Here is a 27,607-nt window from a genome sequence, read left to right on the forward strand (position 1 = left end):
AAACGTAAGTTTACTCAGGTTGTTTTGCAATCTCCGCCCTCAGCACCTGAGCCAGGTTATGACAAACAGGGTTAGTTAGCCATTTTCCGGAACGAAAATGTACCTTCAAGCGGCTAACTCCGCTACCGAGTACATCAGCGCCAGCTGAATCAGTGTTGCACACTCAACCAACGCCCCAACACCGAGGGTAGAGAAATATTTCAGCCTCTCAGGCCCAAAATTATACTCCAACGAAGGAATACCTGCACCAAGAAATACAACTCTTGGGTCAAGAACCCCAACTTAGTAATGTAATTTATAAATCAAGGGATCATATCATGACTATCAGTTCATGATCAGACTACTACAATGGAATAGTAGAAGTGTCATTTCCAAGCGGCATGAATTACAATTACTAATACAAGAGACTAATCTTATATTTTTACAAGAAACATGGTTTAAACCTCACTCTCATTTTCGATTATTTGGCTATCAGATCATAAGACACGATGGTAACGGTTATGACGGGGTAGCCACGTGCATTCAAAAGTCTTTAAGTTATACTACGTTATCTATTCAATATCTGATACCGCACACTTATGCAGTAGGACTTATTTATAATAATATTTGTTTTCTAAATCTATATTGTCCTCCGTAAATATATATCACCCAAGGTCAATGGGCGCAATTTTTTGCTCAATTTGAACAATTTCAATACATCTTCATGGCAGGAGACTTCAATTGTCATCATACCGAATGAGGAAGTGCAACAGATACAGCAAAAGGGTTAAATTTATTATTAATGTCCAATAGACACGATTTTTTAATTCTAAACGACGGCTCTCCGACTCGTATTTCACCTCCCGGTTCCCCACCTAGCGCGGTCGATCTAACACTTTGCCGTACGAACATGGTTCCAGTTACCACATGGCATACTTTGGCAGATACTCACACTAACTATCACTTCCCTATCATCATCACGTATGGTCTTAGTAAATGTGGCCCGACATAATTAGCATTGCAAACAGTAAGTAACGTCTGCTCATATAAACATTTTAATCCCCAAGCTTATCGTGAATACGTTAATCAAATCCTGCAACGTGAACGTGGTAACAACATAACTTTTCCGTCCTTATTTGCGTTTTTGACCCATTATTTAAATACTTTTCACCCTTGCAGACCCATCAAGACATTTAGACCTCCCCCAGTTACCGCAATCAAATGGTGAAATAAAGACTGTCACGATCTTATATCTCGGCGCAAACTGTTATTCAAATTATATCGTAAGTCCATGACTCAATATAATTATCTGCAATTAGGTAAGCATATCGCGAAAACGAAACTAATTTTTAATTCCAAGAAACGTAAGGCATGGCAAGCATTTCTCTCCTCTTTAACCCCTCACCTACCTTCTGCTCAATTATGGAACGCCATTCATATGATTACACGAACGTTCCAATATCAAACCCACTATTCTTTTCCTCGTACGGTATTAGAAAAATTTCTACAGTCGATCACCCTGGCCTCGGCAATACCCCCATTTATACCCCCGTCAGCTCATGATCCTCGTCAATTTCCTACATTGCTACAACCAATAACCTATAATGCACTTCAAGCAGTAATATCCCATGTAAATAGTTCATCACCGGGACCAGATGCCATTACATATAACATGCTTAAATTACTACCCTCCCAAGCTCAGGTTTTATTAATGCAGTATTATAATGATATCCTCAATTCCGTTCACGTGCCAACGCCACGCTAACCCCAATATTAAAACCCTATAAACGTCCAAACGTTCAAAATTTTACTTCGAAGACTTGTGTGGACGTTGGAGTATTATAACATCTTTTCTAAGTATCAATTTGCTTTTATGCGAGGACGCAGTACACAAGATCCTATCATATTGATCCTTGATATTTTATTAGCTAGATAGAAGAAGCAAACCACTATCACTATTTTCTTGGACATCAAAAGTGCTTACGATTCAGTCTTACTGCATATTTTATAGGCAAAATTATCTAGTCATGGATTACCCTTTAATTTTGCACCAATTGTTCACAAACCGTACAATAACACTAAAATCTGCTCAATATCAAATCGACAGTCGTCAAACATCACATGGCTTACCACAGGGGCCCATATTGAGTGGAATATTATTCGCTTTATATATGAAAGAACTAGAAACTATTGTAACCCCTTATGCTCGTATATTAGCTTTTGCCGATGATTATGTAATTTATTTTTGTCATACTAACATTGACACCTGTACGAACACAATATCGCAAGTCATGTGTCTTGTTTTTCAGTGGCTAACTTTCCATGGCCTCTACCTTTCACTTCCTAAGTGTGCAGCTATGGTTTTCACTACCAAGCGAGTGTTTGATGAAAGTCCTATCACTTTTGATGGCTATAGTATCCCCTTTGTCCCCCAACACCTGTATTTAGGTATTTGTCTGGAACAAAATCTAAATTTGAATTTTCAGCTTCAGCGGTTATATCGAAAGTCAGAAGGTTATCTTAACATCCTGAAAACAGTAACTAGGCGTAATTTGGGAGCAGACCCTTCCTCAGCTTTACAGTTATATCGAGCTACAATTCGATCTACATTGGATTACAGTGCACATATAATTGACTTAGCACCTAAACAAACTCTCTTAAAATTAGATAGAATACAATATTCCGCCTTACAGTCGAAGCCACAGAACCACCTCTTCACATTCGTACGTTAAAACTAGCAAAAATATTTATTCTCAAACATATAGCTCGATCGAATTCCATGATAATTCCTAAACTGAAATTATTGTATGAATATTACCAGCAGCGCCCCCCAACAAATATACGATACCCAGCGATATACATGGCATATGTTGACTTGCAGAATATTCAAGACTCGATCCTACGAACACCTCGCATAATTATGTATTCATACAATTATGACATTCTCACTTTCAAACCGTCAATACTTATACTTTCTTCCTTCCCATCTGTTCAATCTTCCCGCGGAACAGAATCTAATAACCTCATTGCCAAAAAATTTAAAGGATCATTAAACCCACAAGATTATAATATATTTACTGATGGGGCAAAATCCCCTAATGGAGTAGGAGCAGCTTTCTTTGATCCTCAAGCACACATTTTTAAATATCCTTTACCGAATATTATAACTATATTTACAGCAGAATTATATGCGATTTATCAAGCGCTATTATATGTCCAACGTCTTGGTTTCCGAAAGATAAATATCTTTATAGATTCCCAAAGTGTTCTCCAGGCTTTACAGTCTTTTTCAAAATCCCACAATATGTATTTATACGAGGTTAAATACTTGCTTTAACAACTTGAGAAGTCAGGCGTCTATATTACGTTGATCTGGATAAAAGGGCATACTAATGATTTCGGTAATGATCAAGCCGATTCTGCAGCAAAGGAGGCAAGTCATGATACCTCAAACCTACTACAAATCAAAATTCCGCTTTCTGATCTATTTTCTCGCATTAAGATAGACGTTAATCAGACTTGGCAAACATTATGGCGACTTTCTGCAGGTGCGAAAGGAAAATATTTTTGTCAATTACAGCCCAACAATACAACCATGGTTTTTCAAAGGTACGTACACGCGCCGGCACATTATCAATATAATACGATTACGTTTTAATCACTCCTTAATCCCGGCCTACAAATATAGGTTTCATATTTCTAATCATCCATCTTGTACTTGTGGCCACAGAAATGGCGAGAGTGATCACCTATTTTTCCAGTGTCCACAATATGCATTATAACAACGTATATTAATTCAGAAATTAATACGTCTCCACGTACCTCTGCCAACATGTGTTTCAGTATTGTTGTTTCAACCATCACCACATATAATCACTCTTACTAACCAATTTCTTGATTCTACTCAAATGCGGTTGTAATTATACTACATTCATTTGTTTGTTCACTACGTTCATGGAAGTGACACTCCATTTTTTTTTTTTGCTAGTTGCTTTACGTCGCACCGACACGGATAGGTCTTATGGCGTCGATGGGACAGGGAAGGGCTAGGAGTGGGAAGGAAGCGGCCGTCGCCTTAATTAAGGTACAGCCCTAGCATTTTCCTGGTGTGAAAATGGGAAACCACGGAAAACCATTTTCAGGGCTGCCGACAGTGAGTGACACTCCTACAGGGTCGTAAGGGCTTAGTTAGCATCGTATCTCATATTGATAGTCTTGCAATGGTTCCTAATATTTCACATCACATTTGGTTATTCGTATGCAAATAAACTTTATTAGTGATGCGTCTGCATAGTAAATTGAATAATATCGTTGGGTGAAATATTAAGTATGGCTTGAGACTGGGAAAAGGACACTTCAGTCCCAAGCAAACTCCTCAAGAAAGAAACAAAGAAATAAAGAAGAAGAAGACTTCGTGCATATTTTAAAGACATTGACATGTGTAACATGAATTCTAAAAGTACACAAGTGAGACATATAATATTAAGTGTGTTTCGTGTGTAAAGTTTTTTAAACAACAAACGGGCTGATAATCCCCATAATTCTGCGACTGGGTAACATTCAAAAAATCCAACCCGCCCTTCAGCAGGAAGAAGAAGAACAAGCAATCTGAAGTGAAAGGCAGAATCTATTCTATCCTCTTTGGGCAGAATCCAAGAAAGCCGTGAGAGCACAGCACATCAGGTTTTCCGCAGAGATTAGGAAGTGACCTTTTGAGAACCTGTATTAGTTGTGGGATCTGCTTTAATTGCAGGTAGGGTGTGGTTCGGAAAATAACGTACACTGGAATTATATTTTCGTTAATTATGATATGGAGTGCATTTATAGCTTTAGATTGAATGTTAACTTTCTATATTGTACATGTTTAGCTGTAGGCCTAGTTGCTGTCATAGGCTGACTGTGATGTGAGGAATCGGGCTGAAGATTTATTGTTAAACGGCCGTCATTCGATGATTAGTTGTTACTCTGTTGTTGCATTACTAGAGAATTCATTTGAAACATTGCTTTGTAAATGTCATGGACCATAATATTACGAGGTCATTCTTTTGAACTATTTAGTGATTCCAACCACTATTTTCCATTGTAGCTTTGGTTGTCCATTCGTAGCCTTATCGAATGGCATTCCGCTTGTCGAAAAGTACTTAGCGTATGTGAAAAGAGAGAGGATGCAATCTTTTCTTCCCCTCAATACAGGTCGTGAACTGGAAATAATAATTTCTTACGAATGACTTAGAGTAATGTAATGTTTCACTTTTTCATGTTGGTGGCAATAACTCTGATATAAAAATGACATTTTTGTGTTATAAATTATTACTTTTTATGGTATTTGATTGTTTTTTCCTGTCAAAATGAATTACTAACCACATCACATTCAGTCACTAGGTGTGATTGTGTTCTTCTTCCTTTTCAGCTTTTAACACTCAATTTGATGGGTTTAGGTGCAAGTAGAGTTGTCGACATGAGTGGTCCTCAAGCACAATTGGTTAAAGAATTCATAGCTAGTGATGCTGTCGTAATATTTTCCAAGAGCTATTGCCCTTACTGCAAAATGGCAAAAGAGGTAAGTTTTATGCATGCATAACTTTTGCAATATTAATTTACTGATTACTAAACATAGGACGATGGGATCTCTCCTAGCAGAGATCTTCCTCTGTGGGTAGGGCAGTAGAATACATCCATAGTATCCCTGCATGTTGTTAAGAGGCAACTAAAAGAGGGGACAGGGACTTCCAGCTCTGGAGGGTGGGTTGGCAACTGCAATTCTCCTGAGTCTCGTGTTGTGCTCGCTTACTTGTGCTTGTCTCCTCACTTTTATCTTTACTATCTGACCTACCTTGATCAATTCTTGTTCTTTTCTGGCCCTGGCAGTATTAGATTTGCAAGGTCTGGGAGCCTTTCATTTTCACGCCTTTTGTGGTCCTCCCGTTTCTTTTATTGATACCTCTATTTTTCGAAGGATTAGACCTCTTTGTTTTCTCCTTCTGATTAGTGATAAGAGTTGCCCAGTTGTAAATACTTCCTCTGAAAACAGTACCATACTCATCACCATATTAACCATTCACATTTCCTGTATTTGAATGATAGATTAGCCAAATTTTAGGTAAGCCTGATTTTAGTTATTTAATTTGAGGTGGTGAACTTATGTGACCCATGTTATTGTCACTTGGTACAAATTTGAATGCCTCAAGAATTAATGGGCACAATTACTCCAGGTAATATACTTGTATTATTAGAAGGGATATGTGATTGAGGCATACTAGTGAAGTAGGATCTGGGACCATGTCCCAAAGCTTAACCAATAACTGCATGCTAGCAACTAGTTGACTAGTTACTGCACACTGAGGAGCTCTGGACATGTATGCTTCGATCATGGCCTAATGGTTAGTCCACACCAAAGTTAATAAACAATGTTAACGAAACGAAGTTAATAAACAGTGTTATTGAAAACATTCTCAACATGTTAATAAACTTTTGTTAACAAACTTCAACATTTTGTCCACACCAAGATAGCTGTTCGTGAGGTTACAGTGGGTAGGGTCAGGAAGAAGAAAATACGTACACCAAGCTCGATAGCTGCAGTCGCTTAAGTGCGGCTAGTATCCGGTATTCGGGAGATAGTAGGTTCGAACCCCACTGTCGGCAGTCCTGAAGATGGTTTTCCGTGGAATCCCATTTTCACACCAGGCAAATGCTGGGGCTGTACCTTAAGGCCACGGCCGCTTCCTTCCTAGTTCTAGCCCTTTCCTGTCCCATCGTCGCCATAAGACATATCTGTGTCGGTGTGACGTAAAGCCAATAGCAAAAAAAAGAAAAAAAAAACATACAGATGCAGCTTTCATTATTTTAGTGAGTACAATTAGACAAAAGTGCAGACGCGAAGTGTGCAAAGAAAAATGTTGGAAAGGAGAGTAGAATTAAGTTTGGAGAGAACACTTACATCAGAATTTTTAATTCATGATGCAGCAGGCTTTCAAAATTTTCTTGAATGTTCCCACATGACTATCAGTTCTTGTTGACAGTAATTGAGTCTAAAATTGCAAGTAATGATACAGATTATTGGAAAGCTGGACTCCGCTAATGACAGGCTATTTTTTTATTGGTATAACTTTAAGATTCCTAGCAACTGGTGATTCAGATATTTTACTTAGGCCTATATACCTGTTTGTCTAGAGTAACAAATTTGAAGCTTTATACAACATCAAGGAATTTGTAAAGGTCCGACATAAAGAAAATCTTCATTTAACCTAGTTAGGATAGTATTATTTTAATGATATCCAAGCGATTATGGGAAGTTTGGTTATTCAGCGAGGAGCGAAGCTGGTAATGAATCTACATTAGAACACAGCTAAAAGAATACCATACAGGATTAAAGGTAGCCTACAGTATATTAGAACTTTCGCTTGCAATTTGATAGTCAATTTTGAGAAGGAATAAGAAATTGTCGTATTTTGTGCTACAAATTTGCGTGCTCTAATTGCGTCCTTGCGCATGTGCGAACCGAAATGTTAATGAAAACGCAAAAAGTTAATGAAAAGTTTCATTCACAAAAGTTAAATAAATTTTGTTTATCAACATGCTAAAAAAGTTAATGAACACACTATTTTGTTTATTAACATCCAAAAAATATTCGTGAACCTTGTTTATTAACAAAAAAGTCTTGGTACATAATTATTCTAGAAACCATGACACGACTGTGCTGCACTGAATTAAGAAGGCATTATCCTATTGCAGTTTCAGTTAGAGTTGTCATTGTTTGGATAATTGTTGTGCAGTTATGGATATTGATTGCAGAAATTTGTTAACCAGGCCATATTTTTTATTTATTGCTTATGAAAAAGTTGGAGACCGAGGAGAACAATCCTGATATCAGGAGAAAGCAAATACTGCAACCAGATGTAAGACAAGGCATATACCTTATTATGGAATTTTTATTGTGATCAATCAATCAGTACTGATCTGCATTTAGGGCAGTCGCCCAGGTGGCAGATTCCCTAGCCTTTTCTTAAATGATTTCAAAGAAATTAGAAATTTATTGAACATCTCCCTTGGTAAGTTATTCCAATACCTACTCTCCTTCCTATAAATGAATATTTGCCCCAATTTGTCCTCTTGATTTCCAACTTCATCTTCATATTGTGATATTTCCTACTTTTAAAGACGCCACTCAAACTTTTTCGTCTACTAATGTCATTCCACGCCATCTCTCCGCGCAGAACATATCACTTTGTTGAGCAGCTTGTCTTCTTTCTCCCAATTCTTCCCAGCCCAGACTTTGCAACATTTTTGTAACGCTACTCTTTTGTCGGAAATTACCCATTGTGAACAATCCTCAGTAGAAGATAGGATTCAAATTATGCACCAAGCATTGTCGCTGTTCTGCAGTAGGCTGAGAAAGAATTCACAAGGCTGGTTTATAGAATTAGAAATAGACTTAGTCATCAATCAATTATCTGCATTTAGAGCTGTTGCCCAGATGGCACATTCCCTATCAATTGTTTACCTAACTTTTTAAAAGTTTTCAAAGGACTTTGAAATTTATCAAATATTTCCCTTCATAAATATTTCCAATTCCATACAGGCCAATTGTTTATCCTATAAATAAATATTTGTCCCAATTTGTCCTCTTGAATTCCAACTTTATCTTCATATTATGAGCTTTCCTACTTTTAAAAGCTTCCGTTGAAGCTTATTTGTGTACTGATGTCATTCCACACCATCTCTCCACTGACAGCTTGAAACATAGGCCTACTGCTTAGTCGAGCATCTCATCTCCTTACTCCTGAGTCTTCCCAGCCCAAAATTTGCAACAGTTTTCTAACACTACTCCTTTGTCGGAAGTCATCCAGAACAAATCGTGCTACTTTCCTTGGGATCTTTTCCAGTTCTCATATCAAGTACCGTAGTCCTGGTGTGGGTCTCATACACTGGAACCATACTTCATTGGGGTCTTACGAGATGCTTATACGCTGTCTCCTTTACATCCTTACTACAATCCCTGAATACTCTCCTAACCATGTAAAGAGATCTGTAAACTTTAACAACCTCATTAATAATTATTAAGGGCCTTATTTTTTGGTGAAATAAAACTGTTGATTTCGGTGTTAAAACTAACACTATTTCGGTAGGTATTTCGTGAAATAAATTGTCATACTGATCGATGTTTCTTGTGAAATATTCCTTATGGTGTGGGGTAAATCTAACTAATTTTGTGATTAGGGGTTTTAAAGTGAACACTTGTAATGTATTAAATTGTTATTAAACCTTAGAACAACCAAATATACAAAATGTTATAGAAATAAATACCGGTAGACCTATATAAATCACTGAAACCTCAAAATGTAGTTAGGCGGAAGTTAGGAATTTATACGTAGCCTACACGTTTTTGCCGGTCCCGTAGTGTAGGGGTGCCTGCCTCTCGCCAGGAGGCCCCAGGTTCGATTCCCGGCCAGGTCAGAGATTTTTTTCTCGACCTGAGGGCTGGTTCGAAGTCCACTCAGCCTACCTGATTAGAACTGAGGAGCTATTGACGGTGAGATATCGGCCCCGGTCTCGAAAGCCCAGAATAATGGCCGAGAGGATGCGTCGTGCTGACCACACGGCCCCTCGTAATCTGCAGGCCTTCAGGCTGAGCAGCGGTCACTGGGCAGACCATGACCCTTTCAGGGCGTTAAGTGTCGTGGGGTTTGGTTTGGTTCGGTTCCACATGTTTTAACATTTTGAATGACTTGTCTCCAAAGTAAAAAACTACGCATGGTTTCAACATGATCAGGATTCAGAGTTGTGCGACAGTCAGAACGTATATTTTTGTAAACAAAGCAGCCCCTTTCGCTGACCACATTAGACGTCGGAAACCATAGTACTTGCGAACACTTGGTGCAAATCCTCCTAAAACTTCACTAACAATGTCTTCTTTCTTCTCTTCTATCACACGTTCTTTCACTGCATTTTGCAAAGCCATATATCCCTGGAAGATATTCATGGAGATGCTGGTGCTGCCCGACCGGGGATGAGTAACTCAGACGGTTAAGGCGTTGGCTTTCTGAGCCCAAGTTGGTAGGTACAATCCTGGCTCAGTCCGGTGCTTAAATACGTCAGCCCTGTGTTACTAGTTTTATTGGCGCGTAAAACCCTCCAGTGGGACAACATTCCGGCATCTCGGCATCTCCGAAAACCGTAAAAGTAGTTAGTGGGACGTAAAAATAATAACGTTATTACAACTCAACCAGGCGATTTATTTATTTATTTATTTATTTGCTCTTTGCTTTACGTCGCACCGACACAGATAGGTCTTACGGCGACGATGGGATAGGAAAGGCCTAGAAATTGGAAGGAAGCGGCCGTGGGCTTAAAACCCTGGCATTTGCCTGGTGTGAAAATGGGAAACCACGGAAAACCATTTTCAGGGCTGCCGATAGTGGGGCTCGAACCCACTACCTCCCGATTACTGGATACTGCCTCCACTTAAGCGACTGCAGCTATCTAGCTCGGTGCGATTTATTTAGAATAGGCCTACTAATATCGTCATATTTTATAATAAGTCGGTATTATTTATCTTCCCTTTTATATTCATCCATGTCCTCATGCTAAGATTATCCAATTTTTCTATAGAAATGCTGGCTTCCATGAATGCTTTTGTTGTGTCTATTACAAATTGCTCTCTATCACTTTTCAACTTCTTTGCGATGTGTAAAGTATCGCCGATTGTTATTTGCCGCTTAAAATTATGTTAATTTGCTTCATTCTTCTTCTTTTTGTGTGTTTCTGATTCTCTACAGTATTTATCGCACGCATCTCTTCGTTTTCACGTAATGCAAACATTACAGTACTTACACATTAGAATCTTTCTTGGAGCATCAAATACATAGAACGCCTCACTGTTATATTCCTCGGCCCTCGGAAAAACTGTTGTGACTTTAGTTTTCAACATTTTTGTACTTAAATGTTGGACATTTGCTGATAAAGGTTCATAAGTGGCGAACTTTCAATGCGAAAGAGTATATTATCTGCGCACTTTTTAGTGATAGATTTACACCGTAGAATTCAAGCGGTCGACTTTGGTTATCTTCGAGATTCGTATTGGCAACCTTTGAAACACAAACTAAGAATCGCTTATCATCGCTGTGCGCCATCTGGCGTACACTTTAAGTACTCGTACTGTTGTTGTTTACACAGCAAAGCCAAACTATAGAATTCATGCTAGGAACACGTTTCGCAACGGGAAATGTTATATAGTATTAAATATTGTGTGTGTGACACAGTTGTTTGCTTAAAATAATAAAGGTTTATAAAATTCATATCGATCGATCATATTATCGATTCAATTCAGATTTCATTTCCATTCAGTTGGCAGTATTAACGGAACCCTACTTACTTCTCCAACGAGTACAAAAATCTATCACTAAAAAGTGCGCGGATAATAATGCGCACTGCCGTATCTACAACCGAACTTGCTACGACCACAACGCCATTTGCTGTAATCGGTAACAGATATCAATTTTTAATGATTGCCTTAGAGATCGCGGAACTGAATACACATACTTCCGATACACAGGGCTGATCGCTTTGTGTGCCTTTGTGTAGAGAATATACATCGCTATCAATCAACTGAGAAGGAAACTACTATAGTCAAGTTCTCAAGAGCATTTAAACGTATACTGGAGATCTTTTCCGATACGATTTCGCATTTTTCTTACCAAGTGGGGTATATTTCGTGATTATTTACGCGATTCGCGTAATAAACAGATTTCGCGATATTTCGCGAGTTCATTTCGCCTAAATACGTTACGGTACGGTACCTACAAGGTCATATAAAGGCTAGAAAGAAGATATGAAAAATTTCGTGCTTATCGCTATTACCAAAAAATACGGCCCCTAATAATTATGATTACCCCAGTGATGCACAAAGAGCCACAAAGAGAGTTTGTTTTTTAGTTGTTGAAGAAAGTCTTATTTTCATACCAACAAGTGGCGATTCTAATTTTGTTTTATTTTTAGGGTTATAGGACAAAGTTTATGTTAAACTAGCTCGCGTTATTCCGAGACTTACAATTAGAGGTCAAGGTCAAATACAGTTAGACCCAAGACAAGCGGCACACTCAGTACATCCTTTATATCTTCGTATTTAGTGGCAGATAAAAGTGTGGGGTTCTCTCCCTCTTGTTTTATAGAACACACAAAAATAACAAAACAGCCTTTAAGCTGTGGAATAGAGGAGATCTTCAACAGAAGGGGCTGCATTTTTAAATTCGCAATGACAGGCACATTCACTTAAATAGAAAATGGATGTTTTTGTTTCAAGACTGGTTGTTTCATAGAAGCTTTTTAAAGGTGTAGTTAACATGATAAAGTTGTTATTCACATTGAAATTTTAATATACAGAGATATTGATGTTTTATTTAAATTGACATTCAATAATTTTGTTCTTAGTTACAGGGGGCAAATATTTATTCAAGTGATATGCAAATTGTAATCTATTTATTTGGCAAAAAAAATATAGTGGTGTTAGCAAGTCCTAGAAGTGATGGGTAGATTCAAGTAGGTTCTTTTAACATGTACGGAACTCAGCACAATAAAAAATACTGAAGTATTGACCTGGTGAAACTACCGTATATGATTTAATTTTATTAGGTGATAGATAAGCTGTTCATGTCTTCTGTTAATTGTCAAGTTACAGTCAATAAACTAGCCTTTTCAAGAGTTACTTTTTGTGAAAGAAGAAAAGATCTGGTAATAGGGCCATATATCTTGTTTTGAAATTTTCAGCGATATGTTTGTCCTTTGTAGCTTCAAATTCCACTTGAAGATTCTTCACATGTATTGACTCAGAAATAGTAGGGGCCTAATGTTGTTGTCCTGAACAGGATCAAGAGCAGAGACAGTAGGCTTCAAACGATTAAGCATATCCTCTGCATTCCATTCTAATACAAAATTAAAAACTTTGTTTGCCTTGCTTTATCAGTATGCTAGTTCCATGGTTTTCTTCACAAATTTGTAACAAAGTTGGACAGCCTTTAAGATGTCTCCAGGCAGTCTACCATTCCATTCCAGCACACTTCACTTGGAGGAGAAACGAGTTTTGGGACACCAGATTATCTGAAATATACATTAGCAAAGTGGTTGTTACTGAAGTATCCCGCTGTGGTGATGGAGTAAGACTATACAGCCAACAACTCAGTGTGAAGTGTCAGGCCGCAGTAAATAACTGACTCCCTGTAGGGGCCAATGGCTTCAGATGGATGAGCTTTTTTAGGTGATGGTGCCTTCAATGGAGGAAATTATATTGGAAGTTATCTCATGTTGGGCCCGACAGCAAAGCGGCAGAGTATGGACGTATTACTATTGTGTTTTCCAACGGTTGTGGAGGTGGAAGAGGTCATGCCAGATGAACTGGATCTGAAGGCGCAGCTTAACTTTTCTTGAATCGGCAGCAGTTTGTTGCATTTCTGGTGTTCTGAAATCACGTCTCATTCTTTAAGTGCCGTGATTAATTGCTCCAGAATTATAACTTGTGGATTACTTCCTTGCAAGCTGCAATCCACCTTAAACCAAATAATGCTAATGGCAATCTCTTGTACCATTTCCTTTAGTTGTCCAGTGGCAATGGGATAAGGACAGGGTAGCAGGTTTTGGGAGAAACTGGGAGGTACTTGTCTGGATCTGAACGTTGGCAGCAGCTGTGTGATGGTTGCCTTCCTGAGATCTGTGACTACTCAGGGATCTGGTCCTGTGTCTGTGACTGGACAGGCCTATTAGGATAACCAGTGCCTGCCCTAAATGGGGAGGGTCTTAGAAAATGTGGGCTAAACATCGGTACCACACCTGAATTTGGCTAGGTATCTGCTCCTAGGTCATTCCAATTTTTTGTGGACAGAAACAAAAAGATTTATATGAACGTGAATATTGGAACATCAGGACTCTTGAATTTAATGGATGATTATGATAACAGACCAGGCAGAACAGCAGCTCTCATTATGCACGAGCTGGTTGGACTGGATATCAGCGTTGTTGCTTTTGATGAAACCAGGTTATCAGGTGAAGAACAAATCAAGACCAGTTCAAGCTACACTATCTTTTGAAAACGAAAGGATGCGGGATATTCATGCATCTGTCAGATTTGTAGTGAAAACAAAAACGATGAAAGAACATTGGCTCACCCCTATTGCAGTCAATGATAGACTCATGACTTTTCAAATTCCTCTTGCTGGAGATAGTTTTGTCACCCTCGTCTTCACCTATGCTCCCTCTTTAAACAATGATGAAGACACAAAGAATCAGTTCTACCACTAACTGAACTGTGTTCTTGCCAAGATAGCTATCAAGGAAAAACTTTTTTGCTTGGCTATTTTAATGCCAGGGTGGTAAGAAAAAAATAGATTATGGGGAAATGTCATGGGTAATTACAAGATGATGGAAATTGCAGTGCAAATTACTACTACTACTGCTTCTGCTTCTTCTTGGTCTCTGTGTTGAGTACAAGGTTTTCATCACCAATATGCATTTCCACCTTCCTAACCTCCTTAAGACCACTTGAATACATCAATGCTCCAATCCCTGGCATCTGTCATTACTTAGAAGCATGGCAAAAAAGATTTTCTGATTATATCAGGACTGTTAGAAATATAGATGACTGCTGGACTGACTACATACTTCTAGTTAGCAGACTAAGGATCTTCATATTTGGTAAATCACAATCTTTCTTATAAAATTTTTATACGATCCATCCAGTCATTACTAAAATATATTCAAATTCAACTAAAAATTGAACATTCACACTGATCGAGTTGCGTAGCTGTGAGCTTGCATTCGGGAGATGATGGGTTTGAATCTCACCATTGGCAGCCCTGAAAATGGTTTTCAGTGTTTTCCCATTTTCATTTATGAGGCAAATGATGGGGCTGCTACCTTCCAAGTCCCAATCCTAGTCCTTTCCATCCCTGCGTCGTCGAAAACCTTAGATGTGTTGGTGCAGCATTAAACCACTAACAAAATTTAATATTCACAAAATAAAGGACTGATTAAACGATAATGAGAATCAGAGCCTCATCAGTTCCAAGAGTGAATGCGTACGTGTCTGTTGTTCAAGATCCATCTTCCATGGAGAAGGAAGCATGGTTTCAAGAGCTCAAAACAGAAAAGCTAGTCTGAAATAAGGGAAATAAACTGCATAATTATTTTGTTAATGTTCAATTTTTAGTCTAATTGTAACATATTTTAGTATTGACTAGGTGGACCTTATAATCCAACCCTTGTCCTGTTTCTCTAGAAATTCTCCAGGCAGAGGTAGTGATGGTGCTGGTGGGCATCCATACAGCATAATAGTGGTATTGTTTTCAAACCTAGGTCGTTTCCATTTTTCTAGTTACTGTAATAAATTATGCAAGAGATAACATTATTGTTAATAAACTGAATAGTGCACAAATGTGCCAAGTTTATTCCTTGCTGTAGTCTATCAGTGACTTTACTCTTTTTGCGCAATTGCTGAAGTGATATCGTTCACACTGTTTACCGCACAGTACACACATACAGCCTATAGCAGGCTCATGGAAACCTTTTTGCAGCATAATTTGTGATGAAAGCCATGAATTGCCAGTCTGTTTATTGGGTTCCTTAAATTGTTGAACATGCGATACTAAGTACGAAGAATAAGAAAGCGGCAGGCCCTGACGGTGTGTTCAACGAAAATTTTAAAACACTTCAGAAATTTTGTTACTTATATGGACTTCATTATTTAATGTCTGTTTTACAAAAGGAATTATTCCAGAGTTGGAGAGAATCAATGATCAAAATTTTATATAAAGGAAAAGGGGATCGAGAAGACCGAAATTCGTACAGAGGCATTGCTCTAGAAAATAATGTACAAAAAGTATTCTCGAAAATCCTGTTGAAAAACTAAGCACACTAACCTGGGACCATATACCGAATCAGCAGTTTGGTTTTTATGAAAGGACGAGGAACAATTCGCACCGTTAAAAACCTGTTGTACAACGTATGAGGCAGGTTAAGATTACCCAAAGAAAAGTTCTTTGCCATATTTGTCGATTTCATGAAAGCTTTAGACACTTGAATAGGTTGCAAGTGATAAATATTGTTATTGTCCGTATTGAAGATACTATATGTAGGATGCTAAGTAGCTGAAATGGGTTTTCCATTTGGCTACAGAGGTGTTAACACATTGCTAAAACAGTGGGCCACGCCATTTTGTGAAAAACGACCAACAGCTTTCTTCTTCTGAATGTTTATTTCAGCTGGCGTTCCTGTATATTCCTCCTCAGAGATGATGCTAAATGGTTTATCTTTATCTTCTCTCTCAAATTGTCTTCCAATTCACGATTTGTTTCTCAAGTAAATCTGTACTTTTAAAATCCTCAGACTTCATTCTGTGAACAACTAACGGATTCCTCCTACACTCATTACATTGATGTAGTCCTCTGCTGTATACAACATTTGCTGAAGTTTCAGTGCACAGTGTATGTCCCCGAAATCACTGTCATTGGGGGGAAGGCCGTGTCCCAGAACAAGGAAATGTTGAGTGATGTTTTTTTTTCACTGTGGGATGCTGTTCTAAGATAGCTCTTTTTTTTTTCTCTATTGGCTTTACGTCGCACAGACAGAGATAGGTCTTATGGTGACGATGGGACAGGCAAGGGTTAGGACTGGGAAGGAAGTGGCCGTGGCCTTAATTAAGGTACAGCCCCTGGTGTGAAAATGGGAAACCACGGAAAACCATCTTCAGGGCTGCCGACAGTGGGGTTCGAACCCACTATCTCCCAAATACTGGGTACTGATCACACTTAAGCGACTGCTGCTATTGAGCTTGGTAAGATAGCTTTTAACATCAAAACCATTTTTATATTTCAGTTCTGTCCTCCACAGGAATCTGACCACAAGATTACTTCTTCAACAGCTGGTAGCTGTTTCGTATATTTCATCAGGCATGAGGATTCCTCCTGTGACCCTCGGTCTGCCTCACCCTCTAACCAGACATAGCAATGTCCTCTCTCATCCTTACCGCTGTGTATTCCTAAGTTATATAGCCATATCTGTCTGTTATAAAAGACTGTATTTGTAGGAATTCTAGGCAATGGCAATGTTTTTTTTAGGTCAAAGCAAAGAACTTCCAGGGTGCACTCTTGTTTTGCCTTCGACATGTCCGATGATTTCATATTCTGCGCAATTTTGGCTTGTTCTAGATTTTCTTTTTTTGTTTGAAAAACAATCCATACGTAAATTATCAGCAGTAACATGTATTTGTCATGTATGCTAGTGGTACTGTGATATAGGCTGAACAACTAACCTGTAATAATGTTTGCAAGTAGATTTCCTTCCTTGCTAACTCGACAATTCGTTGGGCTCTTGAGGAAGACCTAAAGTGATCCATGCCAAAACAGAAGTGAATAGTTTTAATAAGCACTCGCTAAATAATTTTGTTGATATGAAGACGGGAGACAGTCGCAGAGAAACTTCTGGAAAGAGCAATACGCATAACATGACCAAGCGACTGCCAAATGTTGTTTAGTCAGGTGATGCAAAATTAAACCACATGAGAGTTTCTTTGGTCAGTTGATGCAGAAATATCTCAGGCGATATTTAGATTGGTGCATGGTCCTATTCGATTTTCAATATAAAGGATGTTTGAGAGTATGAATATTTTTTTCCATATAGTTTGAAGCCTTGGCTACCAGGTGGTATAGATATCTGGAAAATTAAGAATTGGCGCTTGGTCAAGTGATGCATAACACAGTCCAATTGATGGTTACCTTCTGGCACAAAACAAAGAAAGAATCAGTGTTGGCAAAACAACTTCAGACCCTGTTAAACAGTGCAATGGAGTATTACAGGGTGACCCTATCAGTCAGCTTCTGTTCAGTATCGCCACAGCAAACATTACAAACAAATATATAACTCATCCAAATTGTACCTATATGCTGATGACCTAGTAATAGGTTCTAACAACAAAGATGATCTGCAAGCAACTATGGACAACCTTGAAAAGTATGCTGAAGACAACAAACTTAAAATTAACCTGGACAAAACGGTGCAAATGGTTTTCAGAAAGGGAGGAAGATTACCAGCGCGTGTTGGCATAACATACAAAGAAGAGAGGTTGAAGATAGTGAGCTCCTTTAAATACCTCGGCATCACACTTCAGTCAACGTCATTTAAGGGAAAGGGCATCGGCAGCCATTAGGAGTATTTATGACATACATGACCCTACAAAACTGTCTTTAACCACAGCAATATTCCTCTTCCAAGCAAAGGTTGTTCCGGTAATCACTTATGGTTTGGAACCAATCTGGGATTATCTCACGTTAAATGATTTAAATTGCATAGAGAACGTGAAAGCCCGATTTCTCAAACAAACGTTAGGTATCTCAAAAATGGCACTATCTAGAATGGCATATGTACTGGCACAGAAGCCTTTTCTTATAGAACAACTTAGACTGCAGCTACCTTCTAACATTATTATTGAATATATTTTTATAAAGTTATTGAATACATTACTGGAAATTGCTTAAGCCATTTTTAAGAATTTTGATTCTTTGAACTGCTCTGTACAAGTCATTATTTAAAAATAATTTAAAATTTATAAAATATGTTGCCTGTATCATCTTCACTGTCTTCATCTTCCATGTGTGCACATTTTGCTAAATGGCCCCAATACCTTTTCTTGATTCCTTTTTCACTTCATCAAATCAAAGCCAAACAAAGTTTTCTGTCATATTTAATTGTTCAGGTTAAAATACTCAAAAGCCAAAGCCCAACAAGTAACAAGTCTACACTCTTGCCGCTTAACTACATAAACTACTCCAGCTCCTTGCTTCACAGCCTGCACAAACATATGGAAGGGGATTACCCTTGGAATGGGAATTCACATTTGGAAGGAATTTCACTTTGAATAGGAATTCTCATTTGAAAGGGGATTTTGGAGGGTATGGTTCATTAGTTATTAGGGTAATATGAATAGATTATTGAATGATTACATTGGGCTAATTTTACTGTAGGATGAATGAGTAAAGTTCTAGCAGTAATTAGAATTACATGTCATTAATGAAATGAAGACGGTTTATTTTTAAAAAGACTGCTTGGTTAAACCTGCCAACCCTGTCCACACCTTGCTGTCACAGCACTTACATGGATCTATCAGGATCTCCAGACATGTGCATTCATCTCAATCTTAATGCACTGTAGTGCTGCAAATGAAAAATCACTCTTTAATATTTATATTTCACCTCATTCATAATTGCTGTACAAACTTGGGTCACCTGTAATTTCAGGCAGATTAACAAATAAAATAAAAAATCAAGCCAAAACTTCAGATATTATTTAGAAGATATTGCTGTCAATGAAAATCCACAGCCTGTTTCCAGTCATTCGACCAGGTCAGGAATGGAATGAATGAAGCCCCCATCTAGCGGCGAGGATAAGAATTGTGCCGGCTGCTGAAGCCTGTCGCACTCCTCTGGGGCAATGATTAATGAATGACAAATGAAATGATATTGGAGAGTGTTGCTGGAATGAAATATGACAGGGGAAAACCGGAGTACCCGGAGAAAAACCTGTCCCGCCTCCGCTTTGTCCAGCACAACTCACATGGAGTGACCGGGATTTGAACCACGGAACCCAGCGGTGAGAGGCCGGCGTGCTGCCGCCTGAGCCACGGAGGCTCCCACACATTGCTGTCAATGTTAATTGAAAATTGTAGGTCTCGTCTGACAGTTTTGTGTAGCGTAGCGTATTTCTGTTGTCCAGTAGAAGCAGTGGGCAGTGTAGTAGTGTTGATAAATTGGTCAGGTGATAAAACTGAAAATAAATGAAAGCTGGAGAGGAGACTGAATATATTCACTCATTGAAGTAGATCAAATTGGGAATTGAGACACAGGTCTTACTCAGTTTTTTCTTTTAAGACAAGATGAATATCTCTAATTATGAGAAGTTATGAAATGATTAAAAGGAGTGAATACTGCCGGCATTAGTTGTTAAGCTCAGTGTATCATGTGGTGGAGCAGAGGATATAAAGTGTAGTTGAGATGTTAGTCTGGTAGTATAGTGTAGTTATCTCAGAAACCTGTAAATAGGAAATTAAAGCTTTGTTTTTGACTTTTATGCCTTCCTGGTATTCTGTGATCAGCTCGTGCTGAACACATATCGTGATGGATTAAGATCAAGTATAGGTCTGTTACTGATGGAAAATTAAAACGGGTCTTTACCATTTTCAATAAGAAATTCTTAATTCAAAATATTATGATTTGACGTATTTGACTCCGTGTTTATTCCATCACAATTCAATAGTTGCCAGAGATCCACAGGTCTACTTCATTTCTAAATTAATGTACGAAACTCTGCTTATGGCAGTGAGGATCCCTCTTTTTCTGAAACGCTTCCCCACAGCGGACAATTTCCTGTAGTTGCCCGACTTCCCTTTCTCCCCTCTATAGTTTTATGGTGTTACCAATTTTTGGTAGTCCAACCCTGTTAGTTCATACAGTTGCAGTTGCATTAGTTCCTTTATTATGGAGAGTGATAAACAGTTTTGGAAAACTGTACCAATTGTCCGGATATGCTGTTCCGCCGTAGTTCATTAAATGCATTACAGTTGAACCATAACACCCTAAGTCCTAGTCTCTGATGTTGTATCTTTCCCCTGTTATACTATCATACTAATATGCTGTTTATTTCCACAATATTACACACACACAAAATCTATCAAGAATGAAGGTAGTGTGTTTTATTAGAAGATAAAAGGCCCAACCATTCTGAGATTTAACAGAAATCAGAGGAATCATTAACCACAGAGGTTAACACAGTGTAAGGGTTCAAGAACGTTTTTTGGTGTAGAGTGCTATCCTGCTTAAAACCTTACCTGGTTGTGCTCCTAGAGTATCCCATAAATTGCCCACTCTCATTCTCCATTTGATATATTGTCAAAGAGGCCAAAAATATTCAGTTGGGGGACATCAAATATGATGCTGCAGACCCTGTTTAAATCTCGCCCAGCTGAATTGTTGTACATCTGAGCATTTAGCATACCTTTTACTCCCGAGGAAGGGGATTATTCATTCATTCTCTTCACTTGCCACTAAGTCTTTCAGAAGCTTTTGACATGCCTGCTGAAAAGAACATGTCTACATCTGTAATTTTTTTATATGTTGCATGAAGTTTATGCTTAGACTAAAACTTTTTGATATGCTTGATTTATTGTCACCTCATTACCTATCCATTCTTTTTTAGGTATTCAATAAAATTAAACAGAAGTACTCTGTTATGGAATTAGATACTAGAGATGATGGTGATGACATTCAGGATATTTTGGGAGAGATTACTGGAGCTCGGACAGTGAGTATAATCCATAGTCATAAAATGACAAAGCCATATTTAAGACTAAACCATACAGGTTGCTAATATTGTTTTATACAACATGTTTTGTGTGAATATTGTAGAAATCTTAAATGTAATTTTACGGATGGAATTTAAGTTTTCATAAGATATTTTAATTTGTGCTAATACAGATCGTATTTGTTTACTATTCATGAGTACAGGGTCTCTCTTATAAACTCAGACCGTCCAGCAGCATTTTTACTCCTCCAGCTGTACAGGAGGCGTGCATGCATGCGTAGTTCTTGACCTTGCAAGGAGTGTGCAAGTGTTCGACCTAGCATCAGTAGCCAGTCTGAAACGTTTTAAGCACAAGTCAGCTTGACGGCTACGTGATCAGTTTGTTCAGCAATTTCCTGGTGAAGTGCCACCTTCACGAGCACAGATTCACGTAATTCTAAATAAATTTGAAACTACTGGCTCAGTGTTCAATAAAGAACATGCATGCACAGCAATAGTTTTAACAGAGGAAAAGCTAGATGACATTGGTGTGAATCTTGAATGGTCACCGAATAAATCACTCACAAAATTTGCACAACAAGTAGGGATTTCAGTTTGTTCAGCACACAGAGCTACAAAGCTGTTACACATCAAACCGTACATACTGCACGGGCCCATTGTTTCAAAACCTGCTGATCCAGCCACAAGAGTTGGATATTGAGTGGTATCTTACATCAATGAATGATCGTTAATTCGACCCACAGCTTGTGTTCTTTCTTTTTGGATGAGGCCTGGATTAATCTTAATGGTCACGGTCTCACTATTGGTGTGCAGAAAATCCTAAGGGTGTTCAGAAGTGTCTCATTATGAAGGATGACACTTCTAGCATCTTTTGTAAGATTTCATATAAGATTGTATACATGCTTAAAGTAGGGAGTCCACGCTCACACAATGTGAGTTGGGCTGAGGCAGCTGCTGTAGCGCAGACTACAAACACTGTGCGCTCGGTGTGGGTTTATAAGAGAGACCCTGTATAATGCCAAGACTTATTTTATATATCACAAAACTTATTGTGCAGCCACTTCTTCTAATGCAGGTTTGATGTTTGCACATTGTAAGTATAGAATGTTAAATCTGTTAGTGAATTTTTACATTCATAATAATAATAATAACAACAATTGTATGTGCAGGCATTTGACATCCTGTAGGATGCCTGCATGTCGATTTAATGTTTTATTCCACCAGATGGCAGAACAACGGATCTCTTATGGGTATCTATGGCTGAGTTTTAATTTATTTTGTTAGGTAAATGGTAAATGTTTCACCGAGATCTTTTAAGTGACACCATTGTACATGGGGTGCCAAATGATATTTTTTCTACCCTTCACAAATCCATCTACTTCTGCCAGATTTGAAACAGTGATGTTGGGATCCACTGATCTGTAAATATGATTTGTACATTGTGTTACACTGAAGTAAATATGTTTCATATACTGTATGTGTTGGGTGGTTTTCCTATTCCTGCAAATTCAATCATTGTATGGTTCAGAGTATGACTTGTGGGTTTACAGGTATCAAAATGAAAGTAATGATAGGAATGAATACAGTACTAGTTAATATTATAATAATCACAAACAAACGTCCAATTAGGATATACACAATTCAATCAAATGATGACCAACTGCTAGTATCTAGGGTAACCGCTCTTCGCAGCATGCACAGCAATTAGACGTGCTGGCAGTGACTCGGTCAGGTGCTGAAAAGGTCTCCATAGGTATCTGGAGTCAAGCACTCGGCATTGTTCATCATAACTGTTGAAGGGTACATGGCGGAGGAGAAAGATGGCAGACAAAATGATGTGGTCCCACAGATGTTCAATTGAATTAATATCAAGGATACTTGGGGGCCAGGAAAGAACATTGAAGCCTTGATCTTACCCTTCCAGCCATGTTTGGACACTTTTAGATTTGTGGCAAGGCACATTATAATCCTGGAAGATCCCATTCTCCTGAGGAAAAACTATCATATACTAGTTGACGTGATCACAGAGGATTGATTCATAACCAAGTCATCAAGAGTGCCTTCCACATGTATGATGAGACCTAGAGAATACCATAACATTCCCTTGGCCATAACACTGCCCCCACCGCCATGTGTTCGTCCAGCAATGGTTATAGTGTGTTGGTTCTCAGAAGTTTTTCACTGGACACACTGACGTCCATCCATTCTATGTGGTTCAGAAGGTGATTCATCAGAGAATGTTATCCATCACCAATCAGTGCCATACTGTCGAGTAAATTCCTATAATTTTTGTTGATGCACCTTTGAACTCCTCCTATGCTTTTGGCATGCAATCTAGTGATTAGAAATATGTTACTATTACCTCTATGCAACTGTGATTTTAATTTCACATTAATGTTATCAAGAGAATTAAAATGCTATAAAATGTTGAAACGTGGAATCAATTTTGAAATTTCTTATTTCAAAACTCTAATAAAAGTTGCCACTCCGGATCATAAGAATAAGTCATAGCTTATAGAGCTTGCATACATTTAACATGAGAAACAGAATAATTATAAATGTCTAACAAGAAGTCTTCATTTGTAAAATGAGGGACTTGTTCCTCCAGCTTCCTTCCACATACAGATATTTTGCCGCAATGTGTTAGCCTGGTTCAACAGTACTGTGCTAGGAATTGCTTGCATAGGTTAGTGAAAATCTTTTTAAACAAAAATCTTAAAAAATCAAATTATACTTTCTGCATATAAAATACATCACCACAGAGGTATTCTAGTTATAATAAAGTAGCCTTCAACACTCAGAAAAATCTAGAACTCCTGGCCAAATTACAGACTGCAGCAAGATAAAATTTCTGTGATTGTAGCAAAACATCATGACATTTTTTGAGTCCCTCAGTAGATTAAAAAATAATGCAGTCATCATGTAACTTTTAAGCATGTTTATACTGCATGGAAGGATTTAATTTATTGGATCAAAATGTCTGCCAATGAACTCTCAAATTAATTTAAGCATCATCAGTGCCTTTTTCAGCTACAGCCATGTCAGCAAAATAATTCTTATTGTCTGGCCAATAACTCTGATACGGTAATCTAGTAGACCATACAACTAACGTTTCAACACCAAATGTTGGGTGGTGGTAAATAACCCAAATGGTTAAGGGGACTTGACAGCTTCCATTGGATGAGCTCCCTTAGGCAGGATGGTAATCCTCTCAGTATAGGAAATGATACAGGAACCCGCTTAGCGTATTACCAGGTTAGGGGCAGCTGGGAGAGGGTCTGTTTCCCACATTAGGAATGGGCTGTTAAATTCTGGCTCTAGCTCTAATATGCCTGTGGCATTCGCGAGACCCCATAGTATTATAGCAAAAAATATGGTGGCACCTTTAAATCAGCCTTGGAAAAATAGACCTGTTTAATATAAATCAAATGCATCAAGAGATCTCTTACATACGTCTTCGTTATAGACAGTTATGCCTTTCAGTGTTCAGTCTGCAAACCTCTGTGAATTTATTACATGCCACCACAGTCCTCTATTTATAAATAATTCTGTGGCCTCATTTAGTTCTATACCTCTTATCTTTAAATTGTTAGAAAATTAGTCTAACCATCGTCGTCTTGGCCCGCCTCTACTTCTTACCCTCCATAACAGACACCATTATTCTCCTAGGTAACTTATCCTCCATTTGCCACACATGACCCCACTACCGAAGCTGGTTTGTGTGTACAACTTCATCCATAGAGTTCATTCCTAACTTAGTCTTTCTCCTCATTCTGGGTAACCTCCTGCCATTGTTCCCACCATTTTGTAACAGCAATCCTTCTTGCTACTTTCATGTCTGTTACTTCTAACTTTTGAATAAGATATCCTGTGTCCACCCAGCTTTCCCTTCCATAAAGCAAAGTTGGTCTGAAAACAGACTGATGTACTGTAAAGATAGTTTGGTCGGGGAGTTTACTTTTTATAGAATACAGTCTGTTGATTGCAACTGCGAGCTCACTGCATTAGCTTTACTGCACCTTGATTCAATCTCTCTTACTATATGACCATCCTGGTACAACACACATTCTAAATATTTGAAATTATATACCTGTTCCAGCTTTGTACCCCAATCTGACATTCAGTTCCAAGATATCTCGGTATTTCAAAAACAATATATTGGAAGTTTGAAGCTTTACTGCTGTTTATAATTTTGTTGAATTCTTAGTCTTTATTGCTATTTCATGTTGCCTATATTATTAAAAGGATTCAGTTTTATATTATGTTTGTCCATCTCTTATTATATAATAAGGCTTGTTTGTGGTGCTTACTGTTTAACTAATTATGCTATACTTTCTTTTCCAGGTACCCAGAGTGTTCATTAAAGGCAACTGTGTTGGAGGAGGTTCAGATGTGAAAAATCTGTATGAAAGTGGAAAATTAGAATCAATGTTGAATTAATCATTATAGGTGTTAAAATCTATAGCTGTTAAAATCAGATGACAGTTTAATTTATCTCTCTCGGAGTTTACCAGAGTTCTTATGAATATTTTTTAATGTTAAATATATTAATCAATTTTTATATACCTAAATGCATTTGCTTTTTTTTTTAAACAAGATTTTTCTTAAGGTAACGGATGGCAGTAACTGTATGTGTATATATATTGATATGGTCTATTCCTTTTTAAAAGCTGTGTTTCTTAGCACATGAAAAATAAATATAATATGTTACTCATACTTTTTTAATGAGAAAGAATGCTCTATTTATGAAAATTCCAAGTATTATAATATACAAAGAAAATTCAGATAAAGTAAATTGTGATTATACGAGAATTATTTTCCAATTCATTTTATAACATCCTTTACTAAGGGTTTGCTTATGTTGTTATTTTAATGTGTGAAGTAATCACCCTAACAGGCAGTGGACTATAATGTAATATATATTTCACAGTTGATATTGTCAGTATATGTACAAGTAGCAGTGATGAATTTACCTTGGATTTTTAGGTTCTCAAAGGCCAGATTTCGTCAATGAATGTTAAGTGTTAACACTGCTGTTAAGAAGACTTAACATATAATTTAACAAAATGACAGTCCTATCAAGGCCCAGTTTCTTCAATGAATGTTAAGTTCAGGAGTCTTAACACATACCGTTTTACCCTACATTTATGTTCCCGGCTTTTAAGTTTTCCCATCTTTTACAAAAAAAATTTGTTGGTCCCCTGAGATTTCCTATGTTCACAATGTATTAAAATCCTCAAATTTACGTTTGCGACATTTTATAGGTAAAATGGCGTCGCAACTAACCTAAAACGCTTTGAGTAAACCATGCATGACGACCAAATCAAACAACCGTGGTCTATAATAACTCTTAGAACTCTCAGTATTGAACTTCTCCTTAACCAATGCAGACCACAATTGAACTAAAAAGCTTGTAGGTTCCACCTTTTCAATACAAATACAGTATTGTTAAATGGTATTTACAACATATATTTTATTGCAGAACTAGTTTCGGCGCTCATTTAGAAGCCATTAGGACTGGGTTCAGCTCTAATTTTTCAATTTTAAGATTGTATATGAACTTGATGTTTACGAGTGTATAGTATAATAGCCATCACTATTGAAGACAACTCATCACCTAGAGATGAGATTTTATGTTTTTGACTCACAAGGGTTATCTTGTTGTAAAATAGTTTTTAAACTTAACTTAAAATTGATATTAAGGAGTTAATTATATCAATGTTGTTGTACATTATTATATCGCCAAGTTTTTCTTTACTTATTATGTAGCTGATGATGGAGTCTAAACGAGCGCCGAAACTAGTTCTGCAATAAAATATACGTTGTAAATACCATCTAACAACATTGTATTTGTATTGTAAGGGTGGAACCTACAAGATTTTTAGTTCAATTGTGATCTTGGTTCAATAGGGCTAATAAGATGAAGTTCCTTACGTTTAATAACCAACGCAGCGCATTCTTTGATATCAGGTGTTTACCACAACGTCCTAAACCTTTTTTCAAATCCGACTACGAGTTGAATTAACACTCTAAATCTCACATACACACAAACTTTCCACCATAGTCCTATGACTTTTGAATGCAAGTAAACAAACACTCAATAGAAATCAAAAACATGTATAATACTGCACATACAGTATCTGGGTAATGGCAAAATGCAGAGCCCAACAAAACTGCAGAGGAGAAGGAGATATCAGGTGTTTGCTTTATTGCTAAGTACAGTATAAACCACAAGGAGGAGACTTTATCAAGTGATTCAGTTTTTGTGTTGCCTTAGTTCGTTATTTCACGGTTG

At 37.7% G+C, this 27,607-nt stretch overlaps 1 protein-coding gene across 2 annotated transcripts; it reads left to right on the forward strand.

Annotated features, from left to right (window-relative positions):
• Positions 1 to 4,575: 4,575 nt before the first annotated feature.
• Positions 4,576 to 26,024, forward strand: LOC136857583 (uncharacterized). Of its 2 annotated transcripts, none has more exons than XM_067136361.2 (4): positions 4,576 to 4,732; positions 5,418 to 5,539; positions 21,208 to 21,312; positions 25,657 to 26,024. In XM_067136361.2, exons 2-4 carry the CDS (start codon positions 5,438 to 5,440, stop codon positions 25,750 to 25,752), a joined length of 303 nt encoding a protein of 100 aa, XP_066992462.1. In that variant the 5' UTR covers positions 4,576 to 4,732; positions 5,418 to 5,437; the 3' UTR covers positions 25,753 to 26,024. The 2 variants fall into 2 exon arrangements, with proteins under 2 accessions (XP_066992462.1, XP_066992460.1); XM_067136359.2 differs by having other exon boundaries at positions 4,583 to 4,732; positions 5,390 to 5,539.
• The last annotated feature ends 1,583 nt before the right edge of the window (positions 26,025 to 27,607 follow it).

This window comes from Anabrus simplex, chromosome 1 (genome assembly GCF_040414725.1).
Source record: "Anabrus simplex isolate iqAnaSimp1 chromosome 1, ASM4041472v1, whole genome shotgun sequence".
Classification (NCBI taxonomy): domain Eukaryota; kingdom Metazoa; phylum Arthropoda; class Insecta; order Orthoptera; family Tettigoniidae; genus Anabrus; species Anabrus simplex.

What these genes read in the sequence shown, in the direction of transcription:
- LOC136857583 (XM_067136359.2), top strand. Translation starts at nt 5,408, where the DNA reads ATGGGTTTAGGTGCAAGTAGAGTTGTCGACATGAGTGGTCCTCAAGCA. An exon ending in ACTGCAAAATGGCAAAAGAG is followed by an intron (nt 5,540 to 21,207) that starts GTAAGTTTTATG and finishes ATTCTTTTTTAG; the next exon opens with GTATTCAATAAAATTAAACA. An exon ending in AGATTACTGGAGCTCGGACA is followed by an intron (nt 21,313 to 25,656) that starts GTGAGTATAATC and finishes TTTCTTTTCCAG; the next exon opens with GTACCCAGAGTGTTCATTAA.